General features: G+C 29.5%; 2 protein-coding genes across 2 annotated transcripts; one reads left to right on the top strand and one right to left on the bottom strand.

Annotated features, from left to right (window-relative positions):
- The first annotated feature begins 330 nt into the window (after window positions 1-330).
- LOC114381011 lies at window positions 331-3,553 on the top strand. The gene is made up of 3 exons (XM_028340173.1): window positions 331-1,042; window positions 2,461-2,749; window positions 3,136-3,553. The coding sequence occupies exons 1-3, from the start codon at window positions 419-421 to the stop codon at window positions 3,159-3,161; spliced, it is 939 nt and encodes a 312-aa protein (XP_028195974.1). The 5' UTR covers window positions 331-418; the 3' UTR covers window positions 3,162-3,553.
- A 1,764-nt stretch (window positions 3,554-5,317) lies between these two features.
- On the bottom strand, window positions 5,318-25,400 carry LOC114382139 (exocyst complex component EXO70A1). Its single transcript, XM_028341374.1, has 12 exons — window positions 25,169-25,400; window positions 23,465-23,780; window positions 22,995-23,090; window positions 19,266-19,471; window positions 10,553-10,786; window positions 10,286-10,424; window positions 10,000-10,212; window positions 9,283-9,488; window positions 8,531-8,728; window positions 8,348-8,447; window positions 5,885-6,102; window positions 5,318-5,587 (listed from the first exon to the last, which is right to left on the bottom strand). Exons 2-12 carry the CDS (start codon window positions 23,621-23,623, stop codon window positions 5,470-5,472), a joined length of 1,887 nt encoding a protein of 628 aa, XP_028197175.1. The 5' UTR covers window positions 23,624-23,780; window positions 25,169-25,400; the 3' UTR covers window positions 5,318-5,469.
- Between the last annotated feature and the right edge of the window lie 1,345 nt (window positions 25,401-26,745).

The raw sequence follows: 26,745 nt of genomic DNA, 5'->3' as shown, positions 1-26,745 counted from the left end.
AATTGAACCGATAATTAGTTATTGTTGGATGTTAAAAAAATTAAATTATTCTCCCGTTAAATATATTCTCAATCATCACTTCCCAATGAATGGTTTCTCCATGTTCACACTAGATTTTAGTTAATTTATATTAAAGTATAATAAGAAAACTACATCGGAATTATGCATAGATAGGTGAACTTGTAACAACTAACAAATTTTGCATCATTTTAGGATGATGCATTCGCTTGTGATTGTCTGTCCCTACTCTAATTAGACATGAATGACTCTATGGCACATAACTTACACATACACATAAACATGTGCATCCCAACTTCACCCTTTATTCTATCTTAATATTGCCTTATTCTTTCTCCCCTTGTTGCCTCAAATTTTTTGTATCGCATTCTCCCTTTTTTGGTCATCATCAAACTTTTGAATGGAGTTCTTTCAAAAGGCCAAAGTGGTGCGCTTGAGAAGCCACCATGATAAATACATGTTGGCTGATGATGATCAAGAAAATGTTTTCCAAGATCGCAATGGGTGCTACAGGAATGCTAAATGGACCGTGGAGATTGTGGAGAATTCCAATATTATAAGGTTAAAGAGTTGTTATGGGAAATACTTAACAGCCTCAAATATGCCATTCATATTGAGAGGTATAGGAAAAAAAGTGTTGCAAACATTGCCTACTAGGTTAAATTCTTCGGTGGAATGGGAACCTATTAGAGAAGGGGTTCAAGTGAGGCTAAGGACACGTTATGGTCAATATTTGCGTGGTAATGGAGGGTTGCCACCTTGGAGGAACACCATTACCCATGATGTCCCACATAGAACAGCAACAACTAATTGGATTTTATGGGATGTGGATATTGTAGAACTTCGCCCACAAACACAAGCTCCTAAACCAAGACCAAGGCCTATACCTATTACCCCACCCAATCAATCTATGAATCCAACTCCAACAAATCTTTCACCTTGTTCTTCTCCTTCATCATCACCATTAATTTCAAAGATGGATTCCCTGGTCAAGATTGATCTCAGGTCTCCCACAACATCTGAGGTTCGTCACATGAAATTTTGAACAAAATTTAAAGAACAAAGAATCTTAGCTATTAATTTTTTTTTTCTTTAACATCAAGTATGATATTGAAAAATATAAAAATAGATTGAATTGTGTCACTTTGTAACTTATGTTTGAATTGTTGGTGATTCATGTCCTAAAAAGTTTATAATCATCTTAACCATCAGAATCTTAACAAGAAATTGTTGATAAAATGGAGGGCTCCTAACTTTTTAGTTTTGTGCATGGCTTGACACATATGTATTGAAGTTTCCCATAGGGTCAAGTTGGTGTATTGTTTCTAACAAAGCAATATGACAATAGAATGATTTTTTTCTTTTGCACAAATCATCTTTTGCTTAAGTTGTATGTCTCCTTATAACTTTATTGTTATTCCATTATAAGAAACCATAAAATGCATGTAAAAGATAATAACAATTAAAAAGGAAGAATGCTTTATTTTGAAAGATAAATTAATTTTTAGTTACATGTTGTTTTCCAATATATAAAGAGATAAAGAAACTTGTTATTTTAAGTAATCCAAATTACTTAAAGGCATGTAATAATTGTATCTAGATAGTTTACAAAAATCCCTAAAAAAATGATAGTTTCAAAACTATTTTTCTTTCATCCATTTATTGTTATGCATTTCATTATTTTAGTTATCTTCTTTACATGCTAAATTGCATTGTTGTTTTGAAATATGATAAATTATAATTAATGATTTTTTTACAGATATTTATAAAATATATTATGCAATAAGATAGTATTAATTTCATTCTAAGAAAAAAATGACATATATAAAAGCTAAATACATATATTACTTCTTTTTTTTTTTTTTACAAAAATTCATTATCAACTCATAGTATGCGTCTTTCAAAAAAAAAAAAACTCATTGTAGTTGTCAACTAAGCAATGTAGTCATATGTATCTTTATCATATAGCAAGGCTAAGTTGTTCAAAAATATATATTCATTATTACTAAAAATAGATGTTGGAGTATTTTAATAGTTCATCTTTAAGATCTTTATATGATAAATTTTATTTATCTTTTTTATAATTTTCTATTATTTTTCTTTGTTCTTGAGAAAATTATGATGCTTTTCAAAATAGATTAGAAATGCCTAAAAAAACAAAAAACAAGAAATGTATAAACAATACACTTGTCATATATATATATATATATATATATATATATATATATATATATATATATATATATATATATATAAACTTAAGCATGGTGGGAAAGTTCTTCATTCACAAACTCACACACACAAACAAGATAAAATGTATATGTTATTAACTTAGTTCTTTTGTCAAGTGAAATCTAAATTGACATTTCATAGTTAAGGTATTGAAATTAAAAACACCGTTATTTAAATGAAATGGTCATTTTTTTTCTTTTACATATGCAGTCCGAAGATTCAATAGAATGTTTGTCACCATTGAAAGAAGGGAGAATTATATTTTATGATGTGGGTAACGAAAATGGTGATGTTGATGATGCAAATAAAGAGTCATTCTTTACCTTTAAAGGAAGTTGTGTGAGTGAGTTAAAGGATAAATTGAAAGAGGAAACAGGACTTGATGATATTATTGTGTGTTGCCGCAATCCATTGACCGCAAAACTTTATCCACTTCGCTTACAACTACCTCCTAATAACATTGACATGCATGTAGTTGTGGTTCCTTCTTCATTCGAAGGTGAGTTTTTCTCTACCTATTTGTTTTATGATACCATTTGTTTGTTTAACAATCCTTTTTTTTATTAAGAATGTTCTTTGATCTTGAACAAAATAAAGTGAAACATTAAAATCTAGATGGAATGGTATTGATTTGTTTTCAATTCACATAATTTATGCTAAACAAAGAAACTATATAGAAAAAATTATCTTTAACAATTAATAAAAGGATAAAGTCTCCTAGATCTTGTTACATTCCTAAACTACATATTTGGTATCTTTATATGTACCATGCAATTTAAACTTTATTATTTTTACTATGAAAGTTTAGTTTCCTTCTTACGCATGTTTCCCCTCCTAACAATATACAAGTCTAACAAAAACCTCCCGCCATTCTAATGATACCAGGAGGTCACAATTTGTTTAACAGTTGAATGCTCGAGTAGTTATGCATATGCATATTTGCTGAATTGAACCTACAAGTGCGAGTAAGACTAGTCAATCATTCAAACCATGAGGCAATAAGAGCAACCAAGAGGAAGTAAAATTTTCAATTCATTTTTTAAGTGGTTGCTAGACTTTTGTCTATTTGAGATATAATGCAAACTGATGGTGTATTTTTCTCTATAATTCTTCATTAGAAATTTTATGGCCACTTCTTGAAATGAAGTTGAGATTTTCTAGAGATAGACTTCTCACATTGGATTTATATCCCCATTATGCAAAAGGTGTTAGCCTAAAAGGTTCATAGACACAATTGGCAAAATGGGAAAAAAATATATGTTGTACTTGAAATATTCTATAAATATAATCCTTAAGACATAAACACAATTTTCATGTGAAACCACATGAGAACTATGTTTGTATATGAAAAAAAGTTATCCTTATACAAAATTCCTAAAACTATCTACTCTTAGACATAACTAAATTCTTTGATAATATTATTGTGAGAAACTTTTGGCTTAAATGAACACTTCAACAATTTTAAACAACTTGGAGATATTTGTTGCAAATGATATACCTTTGTTGTGTTTAAATATATCTATCGTGTAAGATACACATTCATTTGTTGACTTTTCAATTTTAATTGATGACTACCAAAACCTATAAGTAAACTGTAAACATAAAATTTATACTCAGATGAATATTTTGGTTAATTTATTCTTGCAATTTTATGGTGCAAGTGAGAGAGTGATAAGAAGCTAGTAGTTAAAAAAACATGTGCGTGAGGGAGTGAGTAGTGTAGCACGTGTGTGAGAGTGAGAAAACCATGTAAAAAAGTTATAGCATTGTGTATTGTGAAAGCTAGACATTGTGTATTGTGAAAGCTAGACGTGAAATTTGAAAAATCAACCTAGTAGGTTATTAAATAAAGGTAAAAGGGACTTTAAAAGCAACAAAGTGCAAGACGATCTTAAATTTAAAAGAAAATGGTTCGCCCAAATCAATTTATACCTTAAATATGATTTTTGACCAATATTATGACGTCAATATCGGGTTACTGGCATGTTCAATCCATAAGTTAACTTAAGCTTGTTGCATCTTTGAATTTTAGTCGGATTGGTTGGACCAAGTTGGGTTTTAAAACATTTAGTAGAATACAAAATATGAAAAAAAAGCATAATAATTAAAACTTAAAAATGTAATTAAAGCAATTAATCTATAAATGTAAATTTACATGAACTTGAAATTAATTAAAAACTAAAATTATAAATATCTTAAAATATATTTTTATCAATATAATAAAATTAAAATTAATATACAAATATCAGATGAACATGTCCATCTATGTTATTTTACATTAGTTATTTACTTCAACAGATATTTTTAATTACCAAACAATTATAATTCAAGCTAGTTCAATAGCTTTCAATTACAAATTTTTAATTAGCAACTAAAACATAGCCTAAAAGTTAAATCAATAATGTTAATTTAGTTACAATATAACTATACTTATTACTTTTTATTGCACTTGAAATAAGATATCTAAAACTAAAAATTATGAGATAATATGAGAAGAAAAGAGATGGAATATATTATAGAGAGGAGAGAAAAAATTGATCAAGGGGTACATTTTCTCTTATTTTTATTGAATTTAGCTCCTTTGGTGACAAGAGTCGTCATTAGCCGGGTATAATAGTTTTGTGAAAAATATTCTTTTTGAGTTTTACTATTTCTCCTTCTGTTTCCTTTGCCATCAAATCTTAGATAAGTTACCTGAGTGGTCATTTATACATATACTTATCTAGCTTTGCCAATTAACATCAAATGATGGTATGTCATGTTTTAATTGTTTTAAAGGAATGACGAGACTACAAATGGCTAATCAAATTGACAACATTATTAGATAAATAAAACACAATATTGAACATTATCATAAATTAAGTCTACAAACAAGGAAGGAAAAAATATATATGGACACTGTTAATGTAGACACTAAGAAAGAACTAGGAGGAGTAAGATAAATAATTAATACGATTGATGATATGAGTGATAGAATACAGAAATAGAAAAAAGATAGTGTCAATTAAATATTTGGATTATTTTTTTAATTGTTTATAAATCAACACTCAAAATGGAACTTGGACTTGAACTCTTCAATGACAATTTTTCAATTAGGTATCATATAAGAAAGATTAAAAGGTGAAATCCTAAAAATTATTGCAATTATTATAAGTACCAAAGTTTCCAAATTACAAAGGAAAGTGATTCAATGCAATAAATTATTTTTTTTAAGGTAATTTATCGCTTTTGTTCACCCCAAATCTTGCTTTCAAAAAACTCACCCAACATTTGCTCAAGATGTTCGGGAGAGTATACGATATACTTATGAGGATTTTTGCCGTTTTCAATCATGGGCCTGAAAAATTAAATACATGTTAGTTACCATAAAAGCAAAAAAAATTATGAGAAAATTAGGAAATTGAAAAGAAAAAAATAGGACAAAACTTAGATATTGTTACATAAGTTCTTTTGGTGTTATTCTTGAATTAGAATTGGAATTTTACTTTTGTAATCTATATTTATCTTTAATTCAAATTTGTATTATGCCGATTTCGAGGTAAAACTTCAATTATGATAAGATAACAAAACTAAAATCATTTGAAGAAAAACTTCTAAGTTTTGTCCAAAAATATATAGCGAAACTGAAACGTACCCAAATCGTTTAAGGAAAGATCTATACGCAGGTAACAAGACTTCAGCAACAGCCAATCTAAGAGATTCACGTAATTCACTATCTGGGACAGTCCATTGAGATTGTCTTTGATGAATCTCCTCAATTTGATCGTTAAAGGTTTTGAATCTATCTTTAACCATTGTTCTTGAGACTCCACCATTATTATCCCCTCCTGGGATAGTGAGACATTGCAAAATCTGCAAGATCATATATCATTATTATTAATAAATTCATCATCAAACAAATTTAAAGTGAATTGAAAAAGTGATTTGGATTCGAATATGTAATAATTAATTAGGTATATATTTTATATTAATATGTAATATATTAAGCAGTAAATTAACATAAATTCATTAAAATTCAAGTTATGTAAATTTTTAAAGGATACATGACCAATTTCATCCTAGAAAGTGAGACACAATCAATTTAATTTTTGAAGGTAATAAAATGACAAAAAAGATCATGGAAGTGTAATTCGCCACACATCTTAGTCCAAAATTCAAAAAATTGTGCAACTTAAAGTACCATCATCATATGGACTTTGAATCTTTTGTTATTCCATTATTTTTTGGGACCAAATTGATAGTGCCTCACACTTTTAGGAACAAAATTGGTCTTTTATCCATTTTGAATTAGTAACTCAAAAATAGAAGACTAACTATAGCAATTTATACATGGACCTTGAATACAAGCTTTCATTTGTCTCAAAAAATTGTGCAACTTAAAGTACCATCATATGGACTTTGGACCTTTTGTTATTCCATTATTTTTTAGGAACCAAATTGATAGTGCCTCACACTTTTAGGAACAAAATTGGTCTTTTATCCATTTTGAATCAGTAACTAAAAAATAAAAGACTAACTATAGCAATTTATACATGGACCATGAATACAAAGCTTTCATTTGATCAAATTGGGTTGATTTTGCCAAACTCATTATTAGAATCATACTTTGATTTGGTCTGGTTGGCCACTTATTAAAAATTGAATGTATCACCTTGTATTTTGAGTAATAATTTATTTAAAAAAAAATAAATTAAATATTAAATTAATTTTTTTTAATAAAAAATAGATTGATAGGTTGTCCGTCCCATCTTTATCCCAATCCTTGTTTGCTAAGTCGAAACAAGATGGGTCAAAGTAAGTTGATGGGTTGAAAACTTTAACCTAGCCCACTAAAAGAACAGGAAAAAATAAATTGTCCCAACAAGTCCAATTCTTTTTGGCAGCCTTTAACTCACCCCATGAACATGTCTACTAATTTTGTCATGGGCTTTGGACAATTTTGTCTCATTTCTAACTAGGTTTTTGCTCTCTCAATTTTAATGTTGTTTGGAATAGTATCTAATCTAATTCATCAGACCCTAAAAACATCAACTCACCAATAAATTTTGTCAAGCTTTTAATCATTGGAACTACATTAGGTCAAAACTTATTTTATAAACATAACATAAAGTTATCCCACTAGATGAATCCTATGTTCCTTGTTATTATATTATTATTGATTGACGGTGGTTTTCTACCACTAGTTATACATAAAATAAGTTAGAATCAAGTCTAACTAATTTATCTTTCTTTTTTGTGTATGTACTTGTTGGAAGAACATGCAAAGATGACAGTCATGCCCAATGATCAAGTTCCTTTACAGATGTGGATTTCTCGAAGATTGTAAAGGCTGACAAGAAGTTATGAGACTCCAAAGCTAATTTTATTTATACTTGTATTTGTGATAGGATAAGACTTGTACATTGCTCCAACTAGATTATTTGATGTATGGGTTAGGAATAACTAATACATATTTTTTCCTGTATTTGTTAAATTTTGTATTACTTTGTATTTTGAATTAATGTATACTTAAATAAGATCATGGTTCTTTATGTGATTGTAATTGCTTATTAATAACATTTTACTTATCTTCCTATACAATTTCCAAATTCTTAATTTTATAAGTGGGGTAAAAACACGAAAAAAAAATAACCACAACTTTATAATAACTAAACAAATAAATGAATTAATGTGTTGCGTCTAATGTAATAGGGGGTTATAGTTGTCTCATTTAGCCATGAGGATAAGGTTGTTCATTTCCTATGGAGCATTAACAAGCCTAAAAAAGATTGTGAGAAGGAATCATAAGTAGAACAAGACGTATTATGCCTAAATTACCCTAAAGACCCATATATATTGTTTTTTGTTATATAATTATGGGTTTGTGTGGAAGCTATTGTGTGATATTTTATATGTATGGGTCTTTAGGGTATGGAACAGATATTTTTTTTTTCTTTCATAATTTAATGTTTGTGTGTTGGAGACTCCTTATTAGGCGGTAAACCTTGTGCAATATATGACTTGTATAGTAAATTAAACTAAAGCTAGATTATTTCTAATAGTGCAAACATGATTCAATGTGGTTATTCAAGAGTTTAACAAATTTAAAAAGGTAAACCTTTGCCCAAGAGATCCTTTTATATTGATTTGCATGTTGCTGAACAATTCTTCTATGTATTTGCACCCAATCATCCCCTAACATATCCTTTGCCTCTGACCTACAAGTACAATATGCAAAATAGAATTGGACCCACATAGAATCTCAACCTTGCATACTATATTAGGAGGAAAAAGATCCAACCTTCTCACAGATCTCACTATGTAATGGATATTGTTCATAAGAAACAATTGCGTCAATGCTGGATCTTTATATTGTTTTGATTTTCCATCCAAGTTACTTTGGAGAGCCTGCATAATCCTTGTTGTAACAATTGCTAATTGTCCTTCTGGATCATTGGGATCAAACTCATGAAAAAGTTGTTTCAAAGTTGATTGATAACTGGTCACATTTAGAATCCATAATGAGATGGTAAAAATTGTAAAGACAATAAGGTCCAAATCCAAAAGCAAAAATTTAGAGTAACAAAAGGCTAATATATATGGCTCTACTTTAAGAAATCATGTCATAGGAAACATTAGCTAAAAAAGAATTATTCCTTTAAATAATTTTGTGTTAATAAAATATAAGTTTAATATTTTATTTGGTCCTCTAATTATATTGAAGTGTTCAATTAGGTTTGAATATTTTAAAAAACCCCAATTAAGTTCTTTAATTTTGAAATTTATCTCAATGACATCTTCTTCATTCAATTGAACTAACAACATTAGAATTATATGAGGAATATTTTAATTCTTAAAATAATAATTAATATAGTGATAATTTTTAAATGCCATTATTAGTAAATAACAATTGAACACTTAAATATAATTAGAGAACCAAATTAAATATTAACTCTAAAATATATTTAAAAAGGATATAACCCATTAGACAAATGTAAGTGAAGACGAAACAATTACAAGCAAGCCATAAATTAACACTCTAGCATCACTTACTCATAAAGAAACTTCACGTAATTGATCACATAGCTTGTTAGTGGGTGAACAGTTCCATCCATAACAGTAGTTTTAGTGGCATCTTTTTCAACTGCTTCCTCAAAGTCAATAAAGGTTTCTTGGGCTGTTTGAGCTAATCTTTTTGTCAAATTCATTGCGGCGTCCCGCATTTCAATGCATGCTTTACTTTCAAAAAGTCTCTCAATCTACATCATACCACCCTCATTGAAAACAATGAAAATATAAAAACAAGAAAATATCACATAAATAACATACAAAGAAAGCAACTATAATTGACACTATATAAAAAATTCTAGATTAATAATATTGTCAATTTAAAGAAATGAGAATCAATTCTTTCTTGGCAATTAATGTCATACATATTTACATCAAAATTAAAGTTATTTTAGTAACATTTTACTTCTTTATCATATACTATATAGTGTTTCTACTTGTTTTTCTTATCTTGAAGGTTAGTTAAGGAGGATTTTTAACATTTGAATTGGAATGACAGGCTATCTTTCAAATCTTTAAATTGATTTGTGAAATCATAAATTCAAACTAATAACCTAGGAGAGTCAATTTTTTTTCTACAAAAAGAGAGCTTGGAAGGTCTAAACATTATATAAAGCTACTTATAGTAAGAGTTCTTTTAATCCGTAACTAATTGTGTATAATTATAATAAAGCGAGTCTTGAGATATAAACTTTGTAATACCTCTGGTTGAAGTTCTCTCATTATCTCATACATGTCTAAAAGAACAAATAATTTCTCAGGTGACCTCTTGCTTTTCGCAATAGCCTCTCCAAAACTAAGAAGCATAGCCACACTACTAGCAGTGACTTCAGCAAAACATTGAGCTTTCAAAGAGTCCACACTATCAAATATTTGATCACAAATTTTCTTCTCTCCGGAAATCAACAATTTGACCTACTCATGTAAAGTTAGAAAGATGCATTGGAAAAAATAGGACACATAAAAATGAATTTTATATTCATCTTACAGCAATTCTCATGTAATGAATCCAATTTCCAATCTTTGCCTCCAAAACCTCCCATTGCATTTTTTGAACATCATCTTTACTCAGCCTCTCCACACCTAATTTTCTAAGACTTTGTTCCAGAACTGTAGCACGAGTGTCTCTACGATTTTGGAAGAAATATTATAAATCAAAATTTGAAAGAAAAAGATAAAATATATTCTAGCTTTAGACACAACAGATAAAACTACGTAGTCATCTAATTATACAAATAGAAACAAACACCATTACCTATAAATTCGAAAGAGTTGTTGTTGATGACCAGCTTGAACCATTTGTTGTGCTAAATCATGTAGCAAAGGTATAACTCTTGGTGGAATGAGAATTGGAAGTGCGAAAGTGACTGTTTCTGAACTTTGTTTTTCAGAATGGTTTTTACCACCGCCTTCACTTTGCTTCCCAGAATTTGATGGCCTTAGAGAGTTTGGTAGGCACTCAAAAAGGCGATCAGGTTCTACAGGTTTACTGAAATCAAAATCTAATTTGTTAAACATTTTATAATGATAGAAGTTTTAAGTTTTAGAGTCCAATAAAAAAGACCCTAAACCTTCCATGTATCTAAAATGAGATATGCTTAAGGAAAATACCTAATGAAAAAATCGAATTAAAAAAAAACTAGAACAAAAATAACATAATTTACAAAAAGTAGAACAAAAAAGAAATTGTAAGAACGAAAAACAAAAAAAATTAAATTGTAAGGACTTAAAAAGTATTTAAGTCAATTGAAAATTATAACTTGGTATGTGTTTGTATTGCAGTTCTTGTAAAAAAAGATCCATTCGTTTTCCTATAGTAGAGAAAACAATATGCATTTACCTTTAAGGCTATTAGCCAATTAAACAACCCAAAATTTAACAGATAAAGAAAGTGATAACCCCTATTTTGGTTGTAATTATCATGAGGTTTCTTGCATCATTTAGATGTTTTTGACACTGGTTATGAATGATTTTATATAAAATATCATATTTTTGGTGCAGGTTGGACATGAGCCCGGGAAGAGGAGAAAAAACCTAAAAAGGAGTTAAATTTCGCTTTAGAGCATGAGACATGGCTGTGCTTATTTTGGAAAAGGAAGGTTTCTGCTTTCGAATAAGGAGTTCGGCCTTGCTTTCTCTAAGCAGTGACATGCAATGGAGACCAGGCACCACTTTCGAAAATGAAGCAATGTTGTGCTTTTCAAAGCACGATTGTGCAACAACCATACCCCAAATCAAGGTTCTAGCACCTGCTTTGAAGCAAATTGTGCTTAATCAAGCACGGTCGTGCATTCCCCTATGACACTGGAGGCTCAACAATAAATATAAGGAGGCAACAGTTTCATTTTTTTACCTTTTATTTTATTTCGAATTTACTTTTCTCTGAATGAGTGAGAACTTCTAAGAGAGCTACAAATTAGGGAAAATTGTGAAGACTACAACAAGGATAAAAAATTGTAAAGATTCCTACCCTTTTTGGTTCACTATTACTGCTTTGTTGGGTGTGCTTCCCTTGAGAGCAATTTTTACGCATTAGTAAGTTATGCAAACAAAATGAATCCCACTTAACGATAAGTGTTTTTCTCCTACTTAGCCTTTTTTTTTTCCAAAACATCTTTCATTTGTTATTCAGTTATTTCAATAATAAAATATCACACATGATATAGTAATCCTTAAAGAAATGTTGGTGGGAAAGGATCTTATAAGAGTAAATGGAAAGTGTGACATGACTGTGTATTTTTCCTTCAAGTTTAATTCGCCTCACCAATGACAAGACTTGGTTGCAACTTGGATTTGATGATGAATTTCCTTTAGGATACAATAAAGACCCTTGAGTATGTCTTGCACTTCAATACTCAAACCATGACAACAACAGTATTTACAAAATGATAATTTTGCTTTCGCCTCGTGGGCATGAAGGCAAAGGCAAATGAATTTGTGAATGAATAAGGAGAATGAAAAAATACAACGCTTTACGCATAGAGAAAGCTCATATTTATAAACACTTTGTCTTTATTAAGACTCACATGTATTCAATTATTTTCATTCCATGAAAAGTCACACCTTTTCACTTGATGTCTTATATAAAGAGTCACTTTCTTCTTCTAAATTGTTGTTTATAATTAGACTTATCTTTTTTTATTTAAATTAAATAAATTTCAATATGAACCAATACAACTTTTCATGAAGACATACAATCGTCATATTTTGAAAATTCTCTCAATTCCTAGCTAGCCATTTTAAACATCCATAAATTCTTATCTCCCCTGAAATCTCAAATTCTTGGTAAAACTAATTTTTACACTTGAACCTTTACTTAATAAGACATAGTTTCACTCATCCAAAATAATGTGGGAAACAAACTTTGGACCAACTATCTCATTTGAATTAAGGATGACAATGGGACGAGTAAGTATGAGTAATAGTCACCTATCACACTGGATAAATACATGCCTCATGCTCATCCTGTTACCCGCGTAAGTGCTACTTAAACAAATGCCCACATATATCTGTGGATATTTACAAAATCAAAAATAGCTTAAAAATATATGTTAAAAATACTTTTACTATATTTTTTTATTTATTCTAATATTTTATTTAAATAAATAATTTTAATATTTACAACTGAAATTATTCAAATATTCTACACAATTAAAAATATTAATGGATAATTCTTAAAAAATAAAAAATTATTTTGTGAGCTCCAAACAAAGTTATCTAAAAAATACTCTCTAAAATATAAACTCAAACAAAACTACATTAAAATATAAGTAAAAAAAATAATATTTAATTATTTTAATGCTAACAAGTAACGGATTCCCGCGAATACATGTATCATGATATTTGCTTACAGATATCTATTAAAGATATCCATTTTTTTTTATGTGGCAGATTTTATCCACACATATTCGCGTGTGCGGATGTTTTTTCCATCCCTAATTTGAACAAGAGTGCATGTCTTAGGCATAAGATGTTGAACCATGCTATGTCATTTTAGTTGACACATTTGTTATGCCTTGTGTCTTGCATCCTTTTCATTTAAGACTCTAGCCTAAAGACTCCAAGAAGTGTCCCTACTTCGCTCTTATATAGGTAGACTTTATCATGAGTACCACCATATGATAGACACTCCAACAAAAAGATGGTCATGAATATATTAAGAGTTAATACTCAACTTTGTTTTTAAACACATGGTAATCAAGTACTTTACAAACCTTGGGATGAATATAACATGGTACCAAGTACTTTTTTTAATAAAATACTAAGGTACCAAAACATCATCATTTTATAACATTGATCCCACCTAGGTTGGCAAAAAAAATAAGACAGAACAAATCCTATGCAAAAGCAACCCCCCAAAATATTATTAAAAGAGAATAAAGACGCAAACAACAACCATGAGAGGACAAATACCAAAGCCTATTACTAAATTTCGACCTAAATCAATATGTGGGAAAGCCTATTCCATTTGCATAAAATTCTGATCTAAGAAAAAGTGGCAGAAGATCCCACCACTCATAGCCTTGGATGGTTAACTCATAACTCCCCAATTTATCTGCGCAAGAATTATCCTCATGTTGGATGTGAGAAACTCTAAAGTTATTGGCAGAAAAACACATCACACAATTCAACTACCTGTTTCAAAGAGACCAGGGAACTAACTAGGGAGAGAAAAATGCTTGAACCATGGTATCAACATGGTACTTGCAATAATTATAATAGTGTACTTTCACTATTAAACTTAATACTTGATGTTACTCAAGTGCGAATTGGGTTTTCACCACTGGTGATAATGGTTTTGTGATCTTTAATCCCATCCCTTTGGTCATTTTCAACGCCACATCTTATGCTAGCCTTTTCGTCAAAGGATATGAAATATTTAATTCAAACTTCATATAATTAATGGATATTCCCCAATCAAAATTAAATCCCCTACATAATTATATCTTATTCCAATATTTCCCTATTCCCGTTATAGACTTGACTAAAAACTTTCAAAGTTGTAGAAAGACTATTACAAAGAATAAATATCTGTGTCATTGGCTTAGGCCATTTTGGTAGACAATAATTTTCTCAATAATTCTGCTTCTTTATTACCAATAACCAATATTATAAACTCGGCCAATATGACAGAGTTATATATATATATATATATATAAAATACGATCCTATGAAAACATTTTTGTTGAAGTCTCACATTAGATATAAATAAGAAGATTGAACATCATACAAATGAGAATAAGACTCATGATTAATTGGTGGATTAGAGGAATAGTCTAGTCATACCCAACCGAAAAAGTATGTTATCCAAGCGCATTTCAAGTTCACTCATGTAGCAAATGAGTTAATTGAGATATTTTAGAAAGTGATAATAGAAATTTTTATAAATTTGTTTGTTATTTAGTTAATCTTTTAGAGATTTGATAATATATTAGATTTTAATTTGAAATTTGAAAAATAATAGACGGTTGAGATTAAAATACATAAAAATTTAAATTAAAATCTAATATAGTCATTAATCTCTAAAAGATTCACTAAACAAATCACATCCTAAAATATCTCAACGATAGTTTATCTATCACCATCACTGTCACCACCTCTGCTGTCATGATGATAGTCATTGTCGCTATTGACGGTAACAATGGCAACAACGATGATAGCAGTCGTCATGGCAGCGGAGGTAATTGCAACTTACGATGGTAATGATAGTGACGACGATTATGGTAGTGGTGATAGTGATGTTTGAGATACGTTAAGAAGTGATAATTGAAATTTTTATAGATTTGTTTGTTGTTTGATTAATCTTTTAAAGATTTAATAATATATTAGATTTTAATTTGAAATTTTAAATATTTTAATATAACCGTCTATTGTTTTTAATCTTAATATTATGGTTATTATTAGTTATTCTCATAGTGTTCTTACAAGAATCATACTCTATATATATATATGTGTGTGTGTTTGTTTCTTAGATCCTTAAGAAACAACACCCCTACTGCAGACTCAATTGCTTGTAAACACATGATCTTCTATCTAACTTACCCAACTAGCATTTGTATAACCTAAAATTGAAGGATTATCATCATATGTCAAACAATAACCTATTGTCCCTTTCAAATACTTTAGTATTCTATTTACACCATGCTTATGCTATTTACTTGGGTTGCTTATGTATCTGCTTAATCTTACTACAATATAAGATAGGTCTTGTACATGCGACGACATACATCAAACAACCAATGACCTTTGCATTACGGGCTTTCACATGTGAACCTTTATTTGCTTCTAATTTTATGCAAAAATCAAATGTTTAGTAATTAGAAAACAATTAAAATGAATAATCTTTTTAAATAAATAATTTCTCAATGTAGTGACACTGTGATAAAGCAAAAAAGTTGTCACCCTTAATGATTATAATTTTTAGAATTATATATGTTTCTCCCATATATTTCATACCAAAATTATTAAATTTTTTTTAGTTTTTTGCATTTAATACAAATTAGTAGTAAATATTAACATTCTTAAGGTAAAGCTCCTCATGTGATGAAGTTTCAATGACAACAAATTATTAAGAAGCAAATTCTAAGCAATGTTGTGAAAATCGATTTGGATCAGTCGATGCTTAGATTGTCTCGAGTTGGTAATTCGACCAGTCATGCATGCGGCTAGGTTCCACCCGGTCCACTTGGTCGATTTTGGTTAAAACCAATGACCAGATCGATTTTGTGGCCCAGACCAGGTTAAACACATTCCTTTTTCTGAAACTGTGAAACCACGTTGTCTCCCCATCTGGTTCTCGTCTCCAACGTGCCTTTGTGCATCTCACAACTTGTCAGTGTTGTTGCATCGCACGAAGGAGGAGGACTTATTGTTGTCGTTGCATCGCATAGAGGCACCCATAGTGACTTCTCAAGTTTTGGTCATTTGGGTTGTGGTGAAGGAAATATAGAAAGAAAAAAGTTGAAAAAATGGAGAAGAACTAATTGTACCAGAGAATCAAAGAAGGTAAATGATGTTCTTCAAAGTTTTGTCTCTCTTGTATTGCACTTGGAGCATTTTTAGTGGTAGAACCAATTTTGGGTTCTTGAATCACTTTTTGTTGATGTAAGAAATCTTTCCTTTTTTAGCTCTAGTGGTAGATCTCACTTTGAGTTCTTGAGCCACTTTTATAAGTTTTACAATGGATCATACTTAAATATATTTTATTAATCAGTTAGGGAGAGAGATATTACAAAATATTTTTTTTTGTTATGAGGGAAGTTCTTGAGAGTTCATGAGGAGGAACCCAACCTCCATGCTGAAGATTTTCAAAGCATGTATAGTGGTAGATCTGGTGAAAATAGATTCTTGAGTTCAAGAATCCCACTAAAGATGTTATGTTGCTCAAGTAGCATGATACTTGTTAATTTGCACACTGCCCAAGTGAATGAAAAGAGAGCACATTGCTCTAAATTCAAAACATTTAAATTTTGAACATTAGGGAGACTATTTGGTTTGAGTGGTTTTAGTTCTCATTTAAAAAAAACAGAAAATAAGAATGAAAATGTATTTATTTAAAATTTAAAAAATATTTTCTTTGAAAATATTTTTAAAAACAAGTCCAAAACTAAAAATAACAAACCATCATTTCTAGTTTTTTCTGAAAAAGTTAAAATGTGGTAACACCTTAGAATACTTTCTTCTCTATATATATTTTCTAAATTTTGAAAATAAAAATTATTTTTAGAAAATGAAAACAAAAAATAAACACTTAAATTAAGCACTACCTAATTTTTTTCCCAATATTTTTGTTTCTTAATATATGCCTTGTTAAAAAAAAAAGGAGCACAAATTTCTCTCAATAATATATATAAAATTAACCTTTTTTTTAAAAAAAAATGCAGGCATAATTCTCAACTGTCCCAAAATTTTTGGCATGTAAAAAACAAAAACACACAAAGTAATTATAATAAGACTTGCTATTATTTAAATAATCTTGGTTAGTTTTTTGTGTGTCCATGTTATTTATTTAAATGAGAGGATTTATATTCCTTAGGAATTGAATGCTAATGGATTTAGTTAGCTCTTGTAAAATGGAGGTGTGGGATGACTCGCAAGTGGCAATGGGTAGAGTATTCAGGGAGGCAAGCAAGGGTTTGTTTCTGCTATCTGGAAGCTATTGGCTGAGCAATGGACTGTTAAGCTTGTTCATATTTATGGAGGGACATGCTGATGTTTGAGCAATCTCCGACCTCCTACACTTGTATTTTCATAGTTGTTTCTTTGGGAGAGGGTACTTTTCTTTTATTAAAAAAATTAGATGAATTGAATCTGAAAATCCATAGGTCTCAAAGCTCAATGAAAGAGTGCACTTTAAAAGATAAAATACACCTACAATTGTTTATTCGAAAATTAACAATTAAAAAGTGTAAAAAAATCAAACATTTATTTAATAAAATCTAAACTTAATTTTTAATTTTTAATCTCAACCATTGATTTTTTAATTAATGATTATTATTGCAGTTTATCCTCTAAAAGACATTCTTCTTTATTATTTAGGTACTTTATCATGACAGTAATATTAAATTTAGAGTATATATATATATATATATATATATATATATATATATATATATATATATATATATATATATATATATATATGTATGTATGTATGTCTTTATATACTGGATCTAGTGGCCGAACTTACCAAGACAAAACATAATTAAGTTTACAATATATAATTTAAATGTAACTTTTTTTTATAATATCAGCTCTTTTAACGACTTCAGTACGTACTAAATAAAAAAAACTAGAATATTTATGTTTAAATTAATTTTGTGAAAAATTTGCAAGACAAATTAAGTTATTCTATAATATGCTAAAATATTAATAAAAGTTTCAATAATTTTTTGGATGAACTTAAGAAATTATACATGTTTTTTCCAAATCATAGCAAAATTTGAAGAAAAAAATTGTAAATAAAAAAAAGGACTTGCATGAAAAGCTAAAGTGATGTTCGATTATATTATTAAAATAATAATAATATTAACAACAAGAACAACAACAAAAATAACAAAAAATTAATTTCAATTAAAGTCTTATTTTATATTCATTCAATGACTTAAAATCATTAATATTTTATTAATAAATAACTTTAAAAACAGTTTAAAAACAATACAAAAAATCTTATTGAAAACAATTAAAATATAAATAATTTTTAATATATAGTTTTAGAACATTATAGGAAATTTTATTGAAGAAATTTTCGTATAGATGATTTTTAATGAGAGAAACATAACAGTGAGGTTCAATTTTAGAACATTGTAAAAAAAAATTGATGAAAGCAATTAATGTGTAGATAATTTTTAATGAGAGAGAAACATAACGATGATTCATATTTCATAAGCTTGGTGGATCCTATTAAAAGTAAAATTCACAGTCACAAGTTGCAAGTGCTTGCCCCACGTTTTGTGTAGTTGCCCAGCCTACCTTATGCATTTTCAGTTTGCTTCCTAGTTATCATCGATCGAAAATTATTCTGTAACTCTTCTTATTATAACACTAACACAAAGACAATATATAAAAAAATTCCAAAAAGTTTGGGACCATTGACCAGGTCAATTAGTGACCATCCCATTTGACCATTGATCCATTAAATCAGTGTCTCGTCTGAGTTGATGACCCAACCAATTTTTACAACATTTGTAAGTCTACAAAACTTAAGTTACTAATGGGGTTAGCTTTGAGAATGTGATTAAAAAAAGGACTTGATGATATACATCAGAACAAATCACAAAAAGCATGAATAAAGATTAAGAAGCATTAATAAAGTATGCAAGCCTTTAGCTAGAAACAAAGTCTGATCATTAGAATGCATAAGTTATTGTTAAGAAGGAATGAAAATAAGATAAGAATGAAAAATAATGTAAACATATAAACCTGTATATTGAAAAGAAAAGTAGAAATTCAAATTTAAAAAGACCAACCTGTAATTTGTTAAAAGATGTTTGAATTCCTCTTCAAGCTTTGTCATAGCTTTGGCAAGCAAGTTGTTCGCATGGTTGATGATTCCTTCGCTACTTTTGAAACTTTTGTTACTACTAAAGAAACGAACATTTGCTCTCAACTGATCAATTGCTTCTAAATAGCTTTCTAGATCTTCATGTGGCCCTCGTAGTATTTTAGCCTCGGCCTAATAATTAAATTTGAATACAAATCATAAAAGTATTAGCATTTGATACTATTTTTATTTAATTGAAAAAATTCTTATCATATAATATATTAATATTATACTTAAAAACAATAAAAATTTAAAACGCTATACAACAAAAATAATACAAAAAAACAGTTTCAAGATATAAACATATTTTTAATACCAAATATGTAATATCCCTGAATTTCGACAGCTTTTATACTATAACACTTCACGCAGTAATACTTCACTTAACATCTTATTTGTCATAATCCTCCGTAAGTAGTCATCTTCGAGACTTCTACAATCAATTTTGTCTGCTTCCAAGATCAATGTTTGATCCCATAAACCAACACAAGACTTTCTACTATGCTATATTCTCACTCAAGCTTTTTGGAAAACTTCATAGAAGATCACTCATCCCATAATTATTTCATACCAATTAATTTCTTTAATGCATCCTCAATTGTATAATCTTATACCTGTACAACCTTTGAATTCCTCTCATTCTGGTATGATTCGTTCGGGGTGTTACATGCCCACCAGCTTATGCCTAGTTTGTCCTCGAACCATACCGTATTGAGAGAGAGATAATACCGTATTGGGAGAGAGATATGCTCTAATACCATTTATAATGTCCCCTGATTGTTGACTCATCGGTGGCTCTCACGCTACGACACTTCACACGGTGATACTTCACTTAACATCCTTATTAATTAGAGTCCTCCATCAGAACCCTTTGTAAGTAGCCTTTTCTGAGACCTTGACAACCAGCTTTAACACCACTCAACTACTCTCAAGATCATTGACTGTCCCCACATACCAACACGAGATTTTTTAATGTGTTTTGTCCTCACTTACACGCATTCTAGGAAACTTCTCAAAAAATCACCCAACCCATAACTACTCCATGTTAAACACTCTTAACTATGAAATTTTTAAGTGATAGACTACCGAACAATATATGCATCTTATTGGTATAGGTAGTACCAATTAGTTCATTTAATGCATACTCAACTACACAATCTCGTACATATATAACCTTTGAATTTCTTTCATTCTGGTAGGATTCATTCGAGATGTTACAACATAAACTTTTCTAAAGTAAATTGATGAGTGCATGCAAGTTAATTATTATTTACTAAAAGGAATAATTAATGGAAAAGCATGATACATGCGATAAAAGAAAATATTACCTTATTAGAACCTTTAATTTTGAACTACCTGGTAACTAGACATCAAATAACACGATAGATGAATTATCATACGTAATTTGCTTGAAAGAATTTTCATATACTTAAAAATCAGAGTTTCTTTAATTAATTCTTCAAGCTTACTGATACAACTTATTTAATTTTAAAATAAGTCAAAGAAAGTTTAAAACACATGCAACTTGAGTTATCCTTCAATAAAAAAATATTAATTTTTTTCCTTATTGACATTTATGTATACAAATTAATGTTCTTTATTTTGGCCATTTTTCAATCTCTAAGGTAATTCTTATGTAAAAAAATGCTTAATTATATCATTGGTCTCTTAATTTTAATTAAAAGTTCAATTGGATCCCTCAATTACTAAAAAATTCAATTAAATATTCAATTATTTAAAATACTTCAATTGAGTCCCTCAATTATCTACAAGTTCAATTAGGTCCTTTAATTACTTAAAACAATACTATTAGGTCTTTTGTATAATGAAATATATAAATTTTGATTTAACTTTTTAGTAATTGAGGGATCAATTAAATGATATAATTGAATTTTTTAAAAAATTGAGGAACCTAATTGAATTTTTTTAAAAATAATTAAAGTACCTGATTGAACTTTTTAATAATTGAGGGACTTAATTTTTTAAATAATTAAAGGATCAAATTAAACTTTTAATTATAATTAAGAGATGAATTATATAATTAATTCTAAAAAAACTAGGTAAGCTAAAATAAATGTTGCAATTTAGGGGCAACACTTTTAAGATCAAATGGTCCTCACTTTCTAGGGACAAAGAAGAATGGTCATTCTAAGTAGAAAAATATATTGCATATTTAATTTATAAAATCAAGGAGTAAATAAAATCGAATGAATTAAATAGTGTTTCTTAGTTATAAATTTGTAGAATTGCTTTAAAGATGCTTAAAATATATATATTTATAGACAATTTCACTCAGTTACTAAACAATAAACATGAATGTTGCAGCTGAGCTTTGAGAAGTTATGATTTGCATTCAGATAGCTTGGACTTGGAGCAGAGGGTTCAAGATGTTTAAGGTAGAGTCTAACTCGCAGGTGGCTAGTATTCTTCTTAACCATAGCCATGGTTGTCGTGATTTTGACTAAAAAAGGATAATTCTTTTAGAGTCGTTCAAATAATAATCATAATTACAATGACTAATTCTTTTATAATCCAATGACTTTTATTTTTTATTCTTAGCCATTAATTAATATTTTCTTAACCAATAATAATTAGATAAAATGAATAAGGAATTGTTTTTGGATTATTAATTTATACTGATTGATTCCTTTTTGTTTCTAAATTTAACAAATAATAATACTTTATAAAATAAAATATAAAAATATTAAATAAAATTAAGAAAAAAAATGAACTTATACCAAATATTATTATGTACCACGGTACGGTAAAAAAATAAAAATTTACAACTTTATATAAATAATTAAAAAAAAATTAAAGTCGATGAATTTTTTACGAATTTACTGTTAAAAAAAATTGAAAAAAAAAGACTGAAGTCTTAAATTTTTTTTAAGACTTCGTACCAATAAGTCATAAAAATTCCTACGAGTTACCCTGATTTGAGAATTAATCCAAAAAATACCCCATTTAATAACCTCTTTTGGTCAAAACCCATGGTTGTCCATCATATCATCTTTGTTTTAGTATGGTTCAGAATATTAAGGATTTTGTTCGGCTGGTGGGGGTACTTTTGAGTGGCTCCACACTTTAACTAAGAAATTTTGAGGTCAATTTGCACTTTATTTCAAACGTTGTTATGCCGAATGTAAGTGGTATTGCATTTTCTCGCGGTTATTAATTGATCTCCAGGGCTCTGCCCCTTTCATTAAAAAAAAAACAATAAACATGCAACAAAGCCTCACAAGCTCTCATTATCTCATTCAAAAATAGTTTATCCTTAGATATGCAACTAATGATTTTTGAGGTCAATCTGTACTTTATTTCAAACGTTGTTATGACGAATGTCAGTTCTATTGCGTTTTCTCATGGTTATTAATTGATCTTCAGGGACTTTGTCCCTTTCATTAAAAAAAAAAATACAATAAACATGAAACAAAGCCCCACAAGCTCTCATTATCTCATTAAAAAAACTTAAAAATAGACCAAATTTGACATTTTAATAATAATGTCCCATAGCAACTTAAATTGCAACCACATATTTATAGTTTAGATCACAAGCTACAATTTCTTTATCAAAATTGGTAGATAAAATTTTTTGTCTACCTATTGTAGCAAGATGCAAATTAATTGGAAATAAAGGAAAAATATATAGACTTACCATTCGTGTTTGATCGAATTGAGACAAAATCCCCTCTGCTGCTTTTAGAGTCTTGTCAATATTATCATGTGCGCTACGAATTGAATGTGTTTTTATCTACCACAACATGAGCCAAAGAAAAAAAATATTAAAACAACACTCTACTCAAGAAAAAAATAAATAAAGGTGAAGAGCATAAAAGAACAATAACAATGACAAAATAGCAACATTGATCGATCAACCTCATGATTGCAATGCTAAATGACATAAATAGGTAGCATAAATCCATTTTCTTGAAATTAATAGTTTGCATCTCATGTTAGATCATGGTTTTTTTTTAGTTAATAAGATATATTTAAGTGGTTGATCTCTTATGATAGATATTTTTTAATATATATAAATCAAAGATCGAATTTATGATAACATATTTAAAGAACAAGATTATCTATCAATCATATTTTGTCATTATAAGAATGCATTGTGCATAACACCTGAGTGGGACGCATGGCAGTTTCGAGTGCGGAGAGGCGATGATCAAAGGAACCGAGAATGGAAACCATGTTATCAGTGATGGTCTGACTCTTGTGAAGTGACTCTTTCACAAACACTGCTCTTTGTCGAAGAGCGTCCATGGCTTGCGATATCCCCATTGAGATTGGTTTTCTCTCACTTTCTTGGTTTCATTTGGTTGCTCAAAATATGAAAATAAAAAATGTCCAATGCTTTGATTCGATCCAAAATTGGTGACTCCTTTTTTGTTGCTTCCAGGTGTTAGTCTTTATTCTCATTGTGTTTCCGTGCTCCTCGCTAAACAGTTGAAAGAAGTAATTGAAGTTATAGGTTAGTATGACTATTATACTTGTATTGTGGGACCCTATGTGGTTTCAATGTTGCTTTCTCTATCGTTTTTCTCCACGTGTTTATGCCAATAATTTTATAAAGTTAAATTTCTATAAATACAAAAAAAAAAAAAGAGAGTCTAGCCTTCTGTAATGTTAGCAACCTAATTGAATAATTTTAGCATAATATTTTCTGGGTATACATGATTATTGTAAAAAATTACATTATTAATAGAATTTTTTAATGATTTTTAATTATTTGAAATTTAATAAATTTATTATACATAATAATTGTACACATGTTATTTATTTTATTTGGTGTTGGAAGAATTTTGGATGAGACATATTAATTGACATGGATTTCATTAAATCCCACTCTTTATTTTATAGATTTTAGGAAATTCAGAACAATAAAATTTTTTTAATGAAACAAACATTTTAACAAACATGGTTAATTTATGTTGGATTATTTAATTCCTTTAATTGTTTAACTTATTATTATTTAACTAATAAAACGTCAAGGTGTAAATACATAACATTTTGTACGAGAAAAGAAAATTGTATTACATAACACAATCCATATTAATTTTATTTGATAACAAATAATAAAAAGTTCTTTAAAAAAAAATATTTATTGTACACAATTTAGAAACCATGAATTGAAGTGGAAGGTATCAATGTAGAGTAGCTTTAAGGCAAGCCAACACATCTATCACTATGAAATTATGTGTAATTGAAGATGGATCAATGTGCCTAGGATCTAATCTATGTTTATGAAGTGTTTATTCAAATTCTCTTGTTTGTAAAAACACTATTTACTTTAACAAGATGTACACAAACACATATCATCATTTATTCCTTACATATTCTTTCAATGAGATTAAGTTAAGGTTATGCATACTTGGCACAATATGTCACAACAGCTATTCACTTAAGTATTGGTATGAGGGGATGAGAAGAGAAAGGGGAAAAAGGTTATGCATACTTTGCAAACTTCCAAGATGATTGTGGTTATGAAGAACTGTGGAGCAAATTCTTAAGATTTGGGAAGTATTTGTCCCAAATAGAAGGGATAAGTGGGGCTATTGGTATGGGTTTGTGCCTTTTCTTAATGTCAACAATGCAAAGGAACTTTAAGCTCGACTAAACAGAATTTGCATCAGGGATACTCAAATGAGAGTCCACATTCCGTGTTTAGACAAAACAGTGAGGAGGGAAATGATTGAACCTATTGTTAGTAGAAATGAAAGACACAATGAAAAAACTGAGAACCAACAAATCAATACTAAGCAACAGGGGGTTGCCGCGGGTGGCAACGACAGAAATTATGCTCAAGCGATGAGGAGAGGTACTAACCAAACAAACTATAGATATCATAGTGGAAGGTTTATCTTTGTTTGACCGACTAGATGAAGTATATATTGTGGGTGGTATGGGAGAAGTAAAACTGAAATATCTCGGGGATGACATGGTGCTTTTGAATGGAATCAAGAAGGAAGAGGTGACTCAAGGAACCAGAGTAGAGGATCAAGAATGGTCTAGAAATTTCAAATGGGGGAGGGCTCAAGATCTCCAATGCTTAGTGTTAATCGAGATGATGTTGATAAAGAGATTGAAAGAAAAGGAAAAGGAATGCAGCAAAGGTGGCCCAGGTGAAGTGGGTTGCACTAGTCGGCAAAATGATGTTAGGGGTTACTTTTATAAAATGTTTATTTCACATGTCTGTTTTTAAACAATATTCAGGAAGGGTCTTTTTTATAAAAGTGTTCCGCCACGATTGCCGGAATCTGCGTCTACGTAATTCCGCCGATAGAAGTGACGGTGCTGGCGGGATTGGTTTCGTGATTACTTGCCTAAAAACAACTTTAATCATATTTTTTTATTTAAAAAAGGAAAAGGGGCATCATTGGTTATTTAAAAATTAGAAAAAAAATATTAAAATGATAAAAAAAAAAAAAACCAAAACACTTTCACTATGATGGAGTTATTGTTATCAGCAAAGGAAAAAATATTCATTTTGGGACTAACAAAAATGCGGATAAGGAAGGGGGATATTGTGTGGAAGAAGTAGGGGTGCAATAAGTAAGGATGTTAAGAATGGGTTGGGCTTCAAACATGATACAATGGTTACAATTTCTAAAAATAGTGAAGGTGGACCTAACTACAGATTGAATAATGGTTGCAAAGGGGGGGACTTTGTTATTGAAGGACCAAATGGTGGATGCGTTACTCCACTGGCTAAGAGGGAAACACGTGGGAATAGCCAGAATTTGATTACTAATGCAGATTCTACATAATTTAAGGAAGAAGTCATACGAGGTCCACTACATGAAGGTCTTTCACCTCAAAATTCAAGGAGCATTTCAAGTAAAATTGACAAACAATCCCCGACATTGTTTTATCCGGCAACATTGATATTAAGAATCGTAATAGAATATTCTGGTTAAGAATAGATCCTATTGAATCTCATAAATTGATAGAATACCGCATCAACCGCTACAAGCACGACCCAAAAGGAACATGCTTTCATGTTAGACATGTATGCTGTGCATGCTTAGCAGTTTGTAATAGTATTACTAGGAAATATTAGGCTGTCACATGTCCTTGTATAGGAGTTTCTAAAACTGCCCATAACTGGCAGTATTTGTATTTAAAAAGCATGTAAAGCCATGAATAAAGGCAGCAGAAAAAAACTTATTTCCATACTCTTGTAAAACTCTTGCATTTTATTCTTGGAGATAGTCTTGGTCTCGAATTCAAGACAACACCCTCTATCATAAATTGTGGGAAATGGGTCTTGGAATGGGAGAATCACATGGAAGAAACCAGAAACAATTAATTTCAAGGCTAAGTAAATTGGAGAAGAAAGACAAGAAAGAAACGAATTTCAAGATGGAAGGTTAGCAACAGGGGAATCAAGAGGTGAATTAATG

Source organism: Glycine soja, chromosome 13, assembly GCF_004193775.1.
Source record: "Glycine soja cultivar W05 chromosome 13, ASM419377v2, whole genome shotgun sequence".
NCBI classification, from domain to species: domain Eukaryota; kingdom Viridiplantae; phylum Streptophyta; class Magnoliopsida; order Fabales; family Fabaceae; genus Glycine; species Glycine soja.
Note: the sequence above shows the minus strand (reverse complement) of the source record. Positions and strands in the feature narration are given on the sequence as shown.